The sequence below is a fragment of the Rhynchophorus ferrugineus genome, unplaced genomic scaffold (genome assembly GCF_030347505.1).
Source record: "Rhynchophorus ferrugineus isolate W39M unplaced genomic scaffold, kcgeb_rfMv2 rfM1, whole genome shotgun sequence".
Taxonomy (NCBI): Eukaryota; Metazoa; Arthropoda; class Insecta; order Coleoptera; family Curculionidae; genus Rhynchophorus; species Rhynchophorus ferrugineus.
The window spans coordinates 73,920,205-73,935,258 of NW_027472580.1; the positions used below are offsets into that span (position 1 = coordinate 73,920,205).

General features: G+C 30.9%; 1 protein-coding gene across 1 annotated transcript; it reads left to right on the forward strand.

Moving 5' to 3' along the window:
• Nucleotides 1-347: 347 nt before the first annotated feature.
• LOC143206502 (uncharacterized) lies at nucleotides 348-1,287 on the forward strand. The gene is made up of 2 exons (XM_076419077.1): nucleotides 348-639; nucleotides 1,163-1,287. Exons 1-2 carry the CDS (start codon nucleotides 348-350, stop codon nucleotides 1,285-1,287), a joined length of 417 nt encoding a protein of 138 aa, XP_076275192.1.
• Nucleotides 1,288-15,054: the final 13,767 nt, after the last annotated feature.

Consider the following 15,054-nt stretch of genomic DNA (forward strand, 5'->3'; position numbering starts at 1 on the left):
GTCGGAGATCAGTTTCGGACAATGGTCGATCGATAGTTGTAAAGGTAAGAGGACAAAATTATAATGTAGACAATCGTTTGATCGTGCCTTGCAAATTTTATCCAAAGCTTTTGAGAGTCACATCAATGTGGAATATTGTAACTCTGTGAAGTTGACAAAGTACATATGTAGATATGTTAACAATGGTAGCGATATGGCCGTCTTCGCTGTAACCAATGTAAATGACGCAATATCACAGTACCAGATGGGTGGCTATGTAAGTAGCAACGAAGCAATTTGGCGTATTTTTTCATTTGCGATCCATGAAAAACACACTAGAGTAGTCTATTTGGCAGTCCATTTAGAAAATGTCAGGGGGAAAAGTCGAGGATTCGAGATTTTCGAGGATCTCAATGCGAGGATTCAGAATTTTCTTCCCGGGCTCAGTCAACTATCCCACGGAGTTTTTAAATTCACTGAAATTGCCTGGATTACCACCTCACACTTTGAAGTTAAAAGTAGGATCACTTGTCATCATGCAGCGTAACATTTGTCAACCTCGACTGTGCAATGGAACAAGACTGAAAAAGATGAGGAATAACGTCATTGAGACAACGATCATAAAGGGAAAATACAAAGGAGAGGACGTCTTGATGCCCCGTATATCGATGATTCCAACGGATTTACCATTCGATTTTAAACATTTCCAATTTCCAGTACGTCTGGCATTTGCGATGATCATAAATAAATCTCAAGGACAGTCGTTGGAAGTTTGAGGAATCAACTTGGAGTTTCAGTGTTTCGCGCATGGACAATTACAGGTCGCGTGTTTGCGCGTTGGAAAACCATCATCTTTGTTTATTTACGCACCACAAAACAAAACAAATATAGAGTTTATCAAAAAGCTTTAAACTGATTAACAAATTGTATCATAACTGTGTGTCTCTGTAAATATCTAATTGAAACCTTACAAATAGCCAGTGTTTCAGTAAAACTATGTAGTATGAAACATCATGTGTAATTAATCGAAAATAATAATAACAATACATTCATACCAAGCAATTTTTTTAATTAATAGCGGATTATTAGGTCTTTTATTTATCGATTGAGGCAATACGAAGTCTACCGGATCAGCTAGTTCATGTATAAGAATAATGTTGAAGAGCAAATAAACTTTTTTCAGAGAAACTATCAGAGGATAGCATTTCTTTAGCTAAAATCTGGAACCTGCGTTACTTCTACACAATTAGTAAATTTCATTTCCTTCCTAACCGATTATCAAGCTTGATAAAAGCATCTGATGTCTGAATTTTTTTAATCAATAATATCATTTTGTTAAAACATTTATATTAAAATGAAATTTCTTGTTCAATCACTGGAATTAGACTGATTTTAGCATAAAAGGGACAAATTAAGGCAATTAGGGTCTTTCTACTGTTGGCGGGTCTTTTAAGGGACCGGGAGCTTTTAGACAATTAGCCGACTAATTAACTAAACTGTCGCTCAATTTATCAAGTGATATTCCATCTTGTATAATTATCCGTTCGAAAAAAGCCATATTTAGGGATAAAATCTTTTAGTAGATGCCTTCCTGATTATCGTTTTAATTTTTTTTTAGTCAGATTAAATCAACTTAAGGATAGATCATACATAGAGTCAATTTAAAATTGCAGCGACACGAGTGTCAGTATGTGTCTCTCTAAAGTTGTAACTTCGTTTTACAGTCAGACAATATTATCCTTGTCTTTTTGTTCTATTTAAAAAGAGATAGAATGGTATTAGACAAGTTCTATCATGTAACCAAAAGAGACTGCAAAAGTTGTCCATTTGCCAAACATCTGAAAATTCTTCAAAATATTATAATTATGTGCTATAAACCGGCAAACTTAGTTTTAATTTTTTTTTTAATAAATTTGAAATCGCCACGATTTTATAGAAAATATTTTTTGCGCCATTCAGCTGCACTGTATATAAGTACGGACACAGTCACTAAAACGTCTCAAAGAAATTAAGAAAAACCTCAAATGCGCTAAAAAGACGGGTTTATGCGAAACAGGTGACGAATCAAGATCAGCTTGGTGTTTCAGAGATCAAATATTAGAAATGTATAAAACAGTATGTAGTTTTTTCAATCGAAACATAATTTAGCACAATTATTTAAGAGAAAATTATTAGTCTGGAAAGTGTTTATAAAAATCCAAAAGATATACAGCTATTTGAGCGATGTAGAACATCCGTTCATACATTGTTGGATAATATAGCATTTAAGTGGTGTAAAGATAACCCGCGAAGGGATTTAGTGGAACTTATAGAGATTGCCCTTAAAAAAATACAATTTTTAGGAACATATAACAAAATCAAGGAAGAAATACATCAATTTATATATTTAATTGAGATATGAACATTTGAGAATGGTACGTACATTGGGATGCTCATGGCAAGATAATAACAAATATGGCGTGTAAAGACAACAAAAGTTGATAGAAAAAGGTAAATGTTGGAATAACTATCGATTAGGTATTGTTAGTCATAACATTTATTCATTGCGGACATATAGTTCTTCATGCTAGAAACAGGAATTGTTTTATTCCTGGTGAAGAATTAATGTTTCTCTAAGTGCAAGGGTGACTACCATGAAGAAGTGAATCATAACTTGCCTTTGCAGTAGTTTGAAAAGCAGCTTTTAAAGAACTTGGAGGAACCATCAGTTAATGTTATGTTCAATGCAGCATGTTATGTACACTGTTGGACTGCACTGCAATTAAGGAATGGCTTAAAGTATATAAAATAATTTGCGAGGAAATCATGTTAAAGAATGAACTATTACAAATTGTCACTGGGTAAATATAAATGATATCGGTAAATACATAAAATGCAATTAAATATTATTACATTTTATGTATTCACTTTTTTAAAAATAAGCCTGAGAAAAGATATATAGTAGATCAGATTACTGAATGTTATGGCCACAGAGTATTGCGTATTCCTCCCTATGACTGCATTTTTAATCCAATTGAGTTGATACGGAGTACTGCAAACAATTATTGCAATAGATATTCAAGTCGTGGAGGATATTCAAACCAGAACTGTCTGGGTTTATAGAAAGAGGTATTGTTGAAAATAGCACCTTGGGTTTGTGTTAGCTCGATTAGACTCATTGAAGAAAAAATTGACAAATGGTAGAATCTTGAGCAAGTTTTTGATAGATTGGAAATAAACAGCTCAGATATTCACTTGATTAGTGTTTCTGAAAGTGACAGTGATTGAATAAAACCTCATGAATGTAAGTTTATAATTTAGTTGTAGGGAATTGTATTATAGAGTGTGTAAGCTTTATGAGCATATGTGTTATTATTCATAATATACATGAACGTTTGGTTAACATGTATGAGTAGAGAAATAACACTAACTGTTTTGCAGATATGGCAAATGCATTAAGGAGAATGGTGTGATTAAACGTAGTTTTATCAAGAAGGATGTATACAGATAGTAACAGAACAAACTAAAGAGAAATATAGTAATATTATAACGACTGTACAACGATACATTGCATCCAAAGAAACAAGAACTAACTAAAATAGGTTTCTCAGATACACAATTGTTAATTATGTGGATTAGGCCTTTAAGGAATACTACTACATACAAAAACGCGCCTAGAAGCACACTACCGATACTACTGTTGAAAAAAAGAGTTGAAAAGGTGGAAAAGCTTCAGTATATATTATATATGCAGTTTCAGTACGAAACTATATATATAATAAAACAATTCTAAACTGTAAATTATTGCGGCTGTAAAATTAATTGTAGTTTTAAGTTCTTCGATAATATGCATTTGATGTATTATAATGTTAAAATAAATTATATTTTATAGAATATTTGTTCAATTATTTTATTTATATTAAAATTTTGTTATATGTCACAACCAAATTGTGTTGCTGAGTTGCGTGTATTGAGTTGTTGCGGTAACACTGGGACGTTTTGACAGGTCTCTCGTGTCAGTGCTATTTTGAATTGGCTATATGTTATATCTGTGATTAGTACATGTACGTTTTTCTCTGAAGTTTAAGAAGATATTCATCGAATTATCCAATTAGCGGGTTTCACAAAATTATTTGGGCCTTCCCAGAATTTAATATATCCAGTTGCAAATAATTCTCTCGAGAGATATACTTTTATACTTTAGGATTTTCAATCCAAAAGAAATACATAAGCGCTCAAGATCCCGATTTATTTACCTACAATGCTGGGTACTTACAATATTATTTACCAAATAATTTGGTTTCATCTTATTCCTATTTCTTTTCGTCATAGAATGAATTCTTGGACAATTTAGCGGCGTTTCTCGTATGACCAGGTTATATTTTATCTGCTTATAGCGCAGATAGTTGGACATCACTTTAATTAATCCATTTGTGCCTCAACTGATGCGTGTATACATGTTAATATGATATATCTTATTATGCTATGAATATATGTATTATGGTATACTAAAGATATGTATTATGGCACTAAACATGGTTTGTAACTGGATAATGCATCAGAATTTGTGTTATGCTAGATTATTGCATGAAACGGACGTGATTTTGGCCAACATGCTAATCGATTCTTCTAGGTGGAAGAAATGTAGTCTGTTGGATACCAAATATACAATTTTTATGCAGGATTGTTTGTCTTTTTGTCCACGTTCTTTCAGTGTTATGGAAGCTTCTAAATTAAGTGTTAGAGAAGGTTGGGAGTCACTGTCATAAAATAATATCAGTAATCGTTTTTACTATAATAGAGGAAACCTTATATTTTTAAAATTATTTATTTAGTGTAAGGTATAGGAACATCTATATTTCACAATATTCATTTTCATGATTTCTTTCTCTTACCTCCTAGCGCAATGTTTTCCCTGGCCATTGGAATATGAAATTATTTCTGATTAAAAATATCCAATTGTAAAGATGTACCACTAAGATTTTTATTTTCTTGAGGCTTTCCATATTTCTTTTTTTATCCGGAATTGTTTATTTTTCCTATTTATATTTCGGAAAAATGATCGCCGTTCAGGGTCACTTTCATTAACTTTTTCTACCTATTAGTCGTCATCTTGGGATTTAGCTGGGGTAAAGATTCTTGTAATGTTTAGACACTACACATACTCGATGTTCAAACCAGTTTTCGGTTATCTAGTCAATTTTTGATAATAGTGCCAGTCTCAGGTGAGCTAATTAAACTTGAACATCAGCCATAACATAGATCCCACAAGTCGTCGAAAATATCTCAAACATAAAATTATATCCATCATTGCTTACAAGAAAACGTATACGCTGCTCTTAAAAGAATTATTTTGTTTTGTTTTATCTCTGTTTTATGCCGAAAATGTATTTACAGTTTTATTTGATACATATACAAAAAAGCAGAAGGTGTTATGCTAGTGTGTCTTCATGTTATGATAGATCTTTGCATGAACAATGTTTGTTTTTAACTACTTTTTATTTAACCGTTGTGTTAATTAATTGCAACTTGCGCTGAAAAAGTGCGGTCTATTTACTCTACATAACACTGGAAAGCTGATATTAAAGCTTACTACTCAGCTTATTTGATATTATGAATGGTTGAAGGTTGTAGGATCAAATTTGACTTTTAGTATATTTTGGTCATGACAAGTAACAAAATTTAAATGTAAGTAAAATAATGAAGCAGACATAATTTTACCAAATATTATAATATTATAACATATCTAATTCATATATTATTTCATCGTAAATTTCCAATATATTAAACGCTTTTTAATTATTCCATCATTTGTCAACTTTTTCTTCCGTGTGTCTGATGGATTGGATCCAGTCCAACGATGTTATTGTAGATAATGCTTCTTTCGACTTGTCCTAATAATTCTAGCATTATACATAACAATTTAATTGAAAAATTCCTGGCCTGACGCATTGATGGCGCTACTAAAATAAAATCCATATGATTTTTAGTTAGACCTAAAGCTTAAAATATGCGTGAATAAACTGGCCGAGGAGTTTTCAATTTACTTGTTACTTCTCGATCTGCATGTCCATTACAGTTATTTATTGTCACATCTCATATCAATTCGTTTGGACCGAACATGCGATGATAGGGAGAAAAATGTAATACTCTGTAGCCATATTACTTAGCTATCTGATCTACAATATATATTTTAAAGAATAATGAAATATATCATTAACATTTATGCAACAACAATTTGAAACAGTAAATGAACTGTAATTTAACTTTAAAACTGATATGTTGCAAGCCATTCCTTAATTATGGGCCTGATATGATGCGTTGTCCACAACAATAATGGTTCTTCAAAAGACCTTTAACAGTAAATTATCAAATTAAACCAAAAATATGTTCAGATTTATTTCTCTATTGTAGTTACCATTGCATGTATTAAATTAAAAAATTGTAATTAACAAAACCTCTACCCTCAACTTTCTTTTCTCTTCAATCTCTTTTCCATCAACTTATGTTGTGTTCACACTTTTTCTTGCTATATGTTCCATTTTGAAATAGGCATGTTTCATCTAAATACACAAAATTAAATAAGGAATATTTCTGAATTAAGTGATATGCAATTATACTCACTTAAAAGCAATATCTGGACGTTCTGTTAATATTTAGTTACATATTTATGATTTTTTTGAGCCAATACCTTCTCGGTTAACAATTTCTTCTAAAATAATTGTATCAAATTATGATTATATTTCATACATGAACTTGATTTTCAAATAAATCATCCAAATAATCACAAATATTAATCAAAGATTTTAAATTTATCAAAATAAACAAAACAGCGTTTGTAGGGTTATAACTTCTAATCATTATTAATTAACAGATTCAGTTACATACTCGGACGCATTGGACATCATTATGTGTCTTTTATGCTAGAATAAAATGAGAAGGAACATTATGGTCTGATTTAGAAAACGAACTTACAAACTGCAATTGTCAATAAATTTAACGTCGAGATGATGTCAGTTCACTATTAATTTGAACGGACCATATAATACAGTTCGCTCAACTCAAGCCAGGCGAGTGAAAAGTTTTAATTTTTCTGATATTGTAACAGCCAATCAAGCAGAATGTTGGTTTTGCGCATTCTAATTGGCGAAAATAAGAATATAAACATGCGGCTCAACCAAGTGGACGAGTTCGACTATCACATAATAATTGTTTCTATTGCGTAGTAGCTAAATATTACACAAGAGCTGTATGGAAATATTTGTAAAAACTAGATGTTTGCATGCCATACGAGTTAGACCAACAAAATAATCTAAACAAAACCTTATATGCCAACATTTTCATCTCGGAATTGCAACAAAATCGACCCATTTCAGAAGCGGATGGTTTCTGGTGATGAAAAGTGTATATTTTGCGACCACGTCAAGTGAAATTAGTCATGTTCAAAACACGAGGAATCGGAACAAAGAGTGGTCAAGCCAGTATTGATGGCTAGAAACGGATTTCTGCTCATTTGATTAGATTTGGCAATTGATTAATTACTATTCTCTCTTCGCTTCTCTGTATTCCTACTCTACTACGGCCTCGAACTCTTAATTTGAACTTGTACTGTAACCTATTGGACACAAACTGTTTGATGTGTCTGACAGTATCAGTTACCTTGAAGTGCTCAACTATGATAACTAGGACAGGAATTATGATTAATCAAGACAACGTCAGAGCACACGTATCGATAACGACTCGTTAGAAGTTCCGCAAGCTTGATTATAGTAGGAGTTGTTTACTATCGCCGAGAAAATAGAAATTTAACTTCTCCAATATCTAGATGCCACTACTCTAAACATATTACTTGTTTTAACCGCTTTGCTAAAGGTCGCGAAGGCATTTTGTTGGTTTCTACGGTGCGTTTCTTTTGTATATTAGGTGCTATTTTCTGAGTGCACAAGTGTAGAACGTTGCTTTTAGCGTGCTGATTGAAGATTTCGTGATTTAGTTATAATCAAAATTACTTCGTTATAATGCATTTTCGTTCTAAGTTTCAGTTGTACAGAGAGTAAAATAATAAGACATGGTTTTCCTTTCAAGAAGTTATCAACTTTTATTTTAAAATAGATAGGTCATGTAAAAAATTCTTAATTACTTCATTAAGCATTTGTAATATATGACTGGCCCAGCATTATTCTTACCTGGTGTGTACATAATTATATGTATAGGATTTTGTGTATATATAAATATACATTGTCTTTTTTAGTAAGCTAAACTATTTTTCACCTTGTTACCAACAAGTGGGCTATAGTTGTCAAAATATGCAAGTGTGTTGACCTAAAATATATTCACATAAAACAAGTTTAAAATTATCTTACATGTGACGTGAGAAGAAGTGAAAGGAATATATTTTGGCTAAGTATTCAAATCATTATGTTGTGGCATAAGGCTACTTAAATAACTTTAACCAACATTTTATGTTTTTATTGAAATTTATTTCATAAACTTTTTCAGAAATTAACTTGCTTTTTATTTAAGTTTAATATTAATAAATATATCTTTCAACTTCATTGAGTTTATAACTTTAGGCTTTCTTTTTATAACCCCTATTAAATTATTTGTTTGCCGATGTGTGATATTTATAAAATGTTTGTCTTTAGTCTTATAGTATATAGTTTTAACTTTAACATTGCCCAAAGGCATATTGTACAGCCAGTATTTTGGATGGTTAGTTAGGAACCCATTTATATACTTAGGTACTCATAAACACTATACGCTCTCAGGACAATATGCTCTCATCTAAAATCACATATTTTGTATTCAAATAATTCTACACCATTTTATGTACATATCTATATAACATCAACCTCACTAAATTAATATATTAGTAATAACTTTGGGCTAAGTTTATCTGTAATTTAATTTAAAATATTTTAATGAATATTTTTCAACTAACTTTGACCTTGCAGACTAACTTGCACAAAGAAGAAATTAATATATCTGCAAGTAGCATCCAGCTTAACCAACACTTCAGTTCATGTTCTTTAAAAGCTTTAAAGTCTTAAAGCTTTTACCGTACCATTTGGAGCATTCTTCCTATAGTAAATTATAAATTTCAAGCGAATCAGTAGAATGCCTGTTTGGAAAAATATCCGAATCTATAGAACTTTGCACACCATCATAGCCACGGAATATTTTGTTGTGTTGGATATAGATATATAACTGAGAAAAACATACCAAATCAAAAGGAAAAATCTAATAAACAATGCGCAATAAAATAATTTTAATTGAGATAACCAATTATATTGCGGAAACACTACTTACTAAATAATAGATCTTTTTAATTAAATATCATAAAATCGATAGGTCATTAAAATAGCGATTGTTTAAAATTTGCATGAATATATATTATTATAGGGCCCAGTTAACAATCACAAATTAATATATGTTGAACCATCTTTGACTTTACGTGCCGCTGAATACATTTAATTTGGACGTTATATAATCGGAAATGTTTCAATTACAGAGGGAAATTTATAAAATTTATACAAAATATGTGAGCGCAAAATCATATTGCAAATAATTAGTTGATTGAATGGAAATTACATTTACATTATAGTATTATTTTACGAATATTTGTCGATATATAATGCATGCGTATTAAATGCGGTTAAAAATAGTATATATAGGCTGTCCATTAGATAATATACATGTATATTTTGAATTACAACTCGCTCGATTTTAGGATTGAGATATATATTAAGAATGGTGTTTTATACGTTCATGTCTTTCGACATATGTAAGTTTTAAAATAGGAACGTCTTTTAATCTACCGATACACTTAGAAATTATTTTATTTAATGGAAAGAAGAAAGTGGAATGGAAAGGGAAAGTGGAAGTGTAAAAACAGACTTTCAGATATCCCAATTTTGACACTATTCTTAACAGATAGTCTCTAGGATCATAGTGCAGGCCGTAGCCAGTGTAGTACTAATCGCATGATATATCATGTATATACCTAATATATGTAAAAAAAGTTCCGCGTTATTATGTTGACTAAGACGTTATGCGTAGTGAGTTCAGTACTCAATAAACCAAGGCGAAGGCCTATCCCCATTGTTTCGTTCTAAAAACGTGTATGTCCAAGCGCTCGACACATATTCAGATACATCTTGAAATATTCCTCGATGGTCCATTTAATAATTTTTTTTATTATTTAATTAATATATTATTACTAGTCGATTCCGTCTAACCTACAATTTGTCTTTATGCTAACTTAAATCTAGGTATATAACTAGAAGGACCGATCGGCCCTAACTCAGTCTCTGGTGAAATAATATTTATACAAGTCACTGCTGAATTGTTTAATATATGTACCTAACTACACAACACTACACAAAATCAGATGGCTTAACTCTTTTGAGTCTGTCTCCTGTTCTGGTGGTGTCCAAAAATTGCAATATTTCAATATTAGTATGAGAATGGAGTCTTTCCTCATGCCCCCTTGCAATTCTCTTGATTCCATTTAATAATGAGCTAAAATGCTTATCCATTCTTATAAATTTAAATTAGTGTTAGCGGTACAGAAAAATGTTATTGAGTTTTAAGGTTTAATCTTTCGGAGAATAAGTAGCGCAAACTATAACGATGAAATTTTAATACAGAAGGTTATGGAAAACCAACAATGATTCTATTGGGCTGCAACTAAATTAACTAATCATCAAAAAGAGATATATCGAAGAATGTCCACAGATACGTATTTGGTACGCAATATATTTTATATTTTCGTTAGTGGAGAATTTTCAAATTAATATAAGAATTACTTATAAATTCTTACTACGTTACCTCATTTACGTTTTTTTAATTACTTTTTTGTATTTGTTGCGATTAAATAATAATAATTATTTATGTGTTCGGTTTTATTTAATTTTGGTTATATTTCTTTATATTTTGAGTTTTGACAATGAGGGTTATTAGGCTCTATAGGACGTTTCCAATTGGAAGTTTAAATTTTTTAACCAACACATTCTTCAGAAGGTTTGGTCATTTGAGCAAAACTTGTTTTGTTTACATTGACTTAAATATTTCGTCTCTTGTGTGTTATGTAAAAGATTGCCTGTTTCTTCGCAGTAACTAGCAACGGTGCCATCAGCATAACTTAGAACGCTACATTTTGAATGGTACACGACCATTTGCTTAGCAGAAGTGATTCATAATATAAGATAAAATAAGTGGCAACAAAGGGTCATTCTTTATAACGATAATAACGATTTGTCACATATCCGCTGAAACAAACCAAACAAAACAAAAACAAACTTGACTTGCCAAAAGGCCGAATTGATCTAAGGTTTTAACAATTATCTGCATAAAATAATAATTTTAAATCGTATTAATGAGTTGTCATTCTTATGAATCAATCTTAAATTAATCAATTATTCTCTTCTGTGCGGTAACAGCCTATCCCATCAAAATACTTTTAGGCACTTATGGTGATCTGCTGTCATATATCGATTGTTGGTCTTCGTTTTCATGATTTAAATGTGATATTTTGACGGTATGGACGACCTTTCGAAGACAATTAATTGCAAAGCTATTTTATCCAACCCAAATTCTCAAATTATCAGAAATTGTAAATTTTAAGCACAATAGCAGTTGATTGGCGGCTATTGGCCAATGAATTTTTCAAGATGTTTTCACTTTCTGGAAATAATACAGGAACTGTTTTAACGCCGCGGTTTCAGTGCTTATCAAAAAGAACAATTTTCTTATGGTTTATTGTGAATAGTAAGGAACCCAAGCAAAAAAATCCTCAGTTTTCCAACTTCCATTGTTTGCTTCCATCTAAAATACAATTTGCGGTATTCCAATAGTTCAATAATTTTCTCGTAATTTTTAACCGAGTGGTGGATGAGTTTGTGCTGGTTGTTGTTTGTAACAATACTCGAAAGTCCTCGTCATCCTTCATGTATATTTATGTCTTATTATTGACGTGAAATCACGAGATTTAGTTACTTATTTATATCACAGTCACTATAGACACTATTTAAATGGCTATGATTAGTAGAACTCACTTAGTCCCTTAGTAAAAAAATCTGAGATATCTCAGAACGCAATATATTTATATATAAAGTTTATTCAAAGTTTGTTTGTATATGCGTCATCGATATTTTTGATGTCAAAACGTCGCAATGTTGCCGCATCAACTCTGAGTTTTAGTTTAGTTTGACTTTGGCATACAACAAAATTTTAATCTAATTAAAATAATTAAACCAAAATGTTATCAAATATTATTTATTTTAACATTATAGTATATCTAAAAGCTACAGTTAATTATATAGCCACAATAGTTTAGAGTTAAAATCTCTTATCACTATTGACGACGTCCGGTTGTCAGACGTACGCAAAATTATTCAAAATATTAGTTCCAGATATTGCAAACCGGCAAACGTTATTTTAGCCCTTTGATTATTTTGATAATGAAAATGTCGAAAACAATAGATATTCAAGGTCACAAATTGATTGCGGCTTTACTAACTTATTTCGAAAAGGAACGATATAATGAAAGCCACCTTAGGCCCGTAAAATCCGTTAGAGGGGTAATTATTGATGATAATAAATACTATAAATTATTGCAATTTTACTGAAAATGCTGTAGGTACTGTGAATAACATCGCTTGCAAAATGAAGAACAATACGTTAGATTTAACCAAGAAAACTTGACCAACTTGGTATAGGCTCTATTGGTGATGAAATATACGAAATTTAGAATATCAGTAAGTACATAAACTATTTGATGGATATATATATATATATATATATATATATATATATATATAATATAATAAAATTATTTCAGAGAAACTTGTTAGTCTAGAAAGTATACAAAAAAGAGTTGACATACAGCTTTTTGAGGGTTATAATACAACCCTTCATACACTCCTACAGGGCATAGGATTTAAATGGTGTAAAAATAACTCTTGAAGAGGTCTAATGGAACTTCCAGACATAGCCTTAAAAATAATCCAATTTTAAAGGCATACAATAAGATCAAGTTATGGAACAATAAGAAAGACAGTAACAAAGTGTAAAGACAACAAAAATTAATGGAAAAAGGTAAAAGGTAAAAGTTACAACAGCATTTACTTAGGTTTTGTAGATCAAAATATTTATTAATAATTAAATGCATACATATTGTTATTCATGGTGCAGTATTAGTGTTTTCGTCCAAATCCGAGGGCGACTTCCATGGACAAATGAAACATAACATACTTTTGTTATGGTTTGAAAATTAATTGTTAAAAGAGCTAGAGGGACCATCAGTTATTATTTTGGACAGTGCACCATATCATAGCACACTGGTGGAAAGAATCCCAAAATATATAGCATTAACAAAGGCTGTAATGAAGGAATGGCTTTCAAAACATGAAATGCGTTTTGAAGAGACTATACTAAAAACTGAACTATTTCAAATTATTACTAGGTATAAGTAAATGAAATGCTTAAATGCATTATTTGTTTTTTGCAATTTACTTTTTTCGGAAACTAGCCGAAAAAAAATATACAGTAGATTAGATGGCTGAACTAAATCGTCACAGAATATTATGACTCCCTCCTTATCACTATGAATATGATTTAATTGTATATTCCGATCGAGTTGATATGGGGAGTAGTAAAGTATATGATGATAGACGTGCTAGTCGAGAAGGATATTCCATCAAGAACTGTTAGAATATGTGGAAGGAAGCGTTGTCTACCGTAATACCTTCGGTTTGGATGTACTCGATAAGACATAGAAGAGGTAGTAATTTATAAATGATGGAATCGTGAACGTATTTTAGACAGATTGGAAATTAACAATTTAGTGATTGACTTGGACAGTGGCTCGGAAAGTGAAAGCAAATAAAGGAAACCTTCAGGATATGTGGTAATGATAAGATATGATTTAATTGTTGATATCATATTATTATTCATATTTACATAATTAAACATGAGCATTAGGTTAGAATATATGAGGAGAAAACGAATGTTAACTGTTTCGTAAATATGGTAAATGCATTAGGCAGAATTCAGTGATTAATTTTATCATGAATGATCTACACAGATAGTAACAGAAGAAATAAAACATACATTAATATCAAGATGAATTGACAAGAAAACACAATATCGAAGGAAACAAGAACTAAATATAAAAAGGTAAAAATGCTCTGCGAATTAAAGTAAAATACATTACTTTGATATATAATTGTTTATTAGATGGGAAAGGCCTCCAAGGGGACACCACTACTTATTACCACCTACCTTATGGGCGGTGTGGAAAAGAGTTCCAATATAAACAAAACAAATCTAACCTACAAGCTATTATACCTGTGTTCTTAATTATAGTTTTAAGCCCTTTGATAATATTTGCATTATACGTACTATAATGTTAAAATGAATTATATTTGAAAACAGAATTTTGGTTTTATTAAATTTTTTATAGCAATATATAGGCCGTACTCTATAGGATCTGATAAGTTAAACATGGGTTTTTTGTGATAAGGAAATAATTCGTTAATAAATAATAACTCTATATAATTAACTATAATTCAATTTGCGTATTTAAAACGAGAAAATGATAAAAATCGATTGCTATAGCATTCAGGGTCTTTAACCTCTGGTGTTATTAGGAGAAAATATATTATTATCATTGATTGTTATACTCTACAATAAAAGAAGCTAAAGCAGATGTACCACAAGGAAGTGTACTGGGACCAATGCTTTATCTACTTTACACTTGTGATATACCACAATTGGAAAATATCACGATGGCTACATTTGCTGATGATATTGCGATTATAGCTGTCGGAAACAATAGTGAAGAAGCCTCACGAAAATTGCAACAGGCAAGTGAAAATATAAATAATTGGACAGAAACTTGTAAAATTAGAATTAATGAAAGTAAATCTGTACATATGCAGTTCACCTATAAACAGACCGTACAAGCACCAATAACATTAAATAACACTATCATTCCATATAGCTACAACGCTAAATATCTCGAAATGAATCTCGATGCAAAACTTCGCTGGAAGGAACATATAAAGAAGAAAATAAAAGAACTGGAATTGAAAT

What these genes read in the sequence shown, in the direction of transcription:
- LOC143206502 (XM_076419077.1), top strand. Translation starts at nt 348, where the DNA reads ATGTCAGGGGGAAAAGTCGAGGATTCGAGATTTTCGAGGATCTCAATG. An exon ending in AGAGGACGTCTTGATGCCCC is followed by an intron (nt 640 to 1,162) that starts GTATATCGATGA and finishes AACTTTTTTCAG; the next exon opens with AGAAACTATCAGAGGATAGC.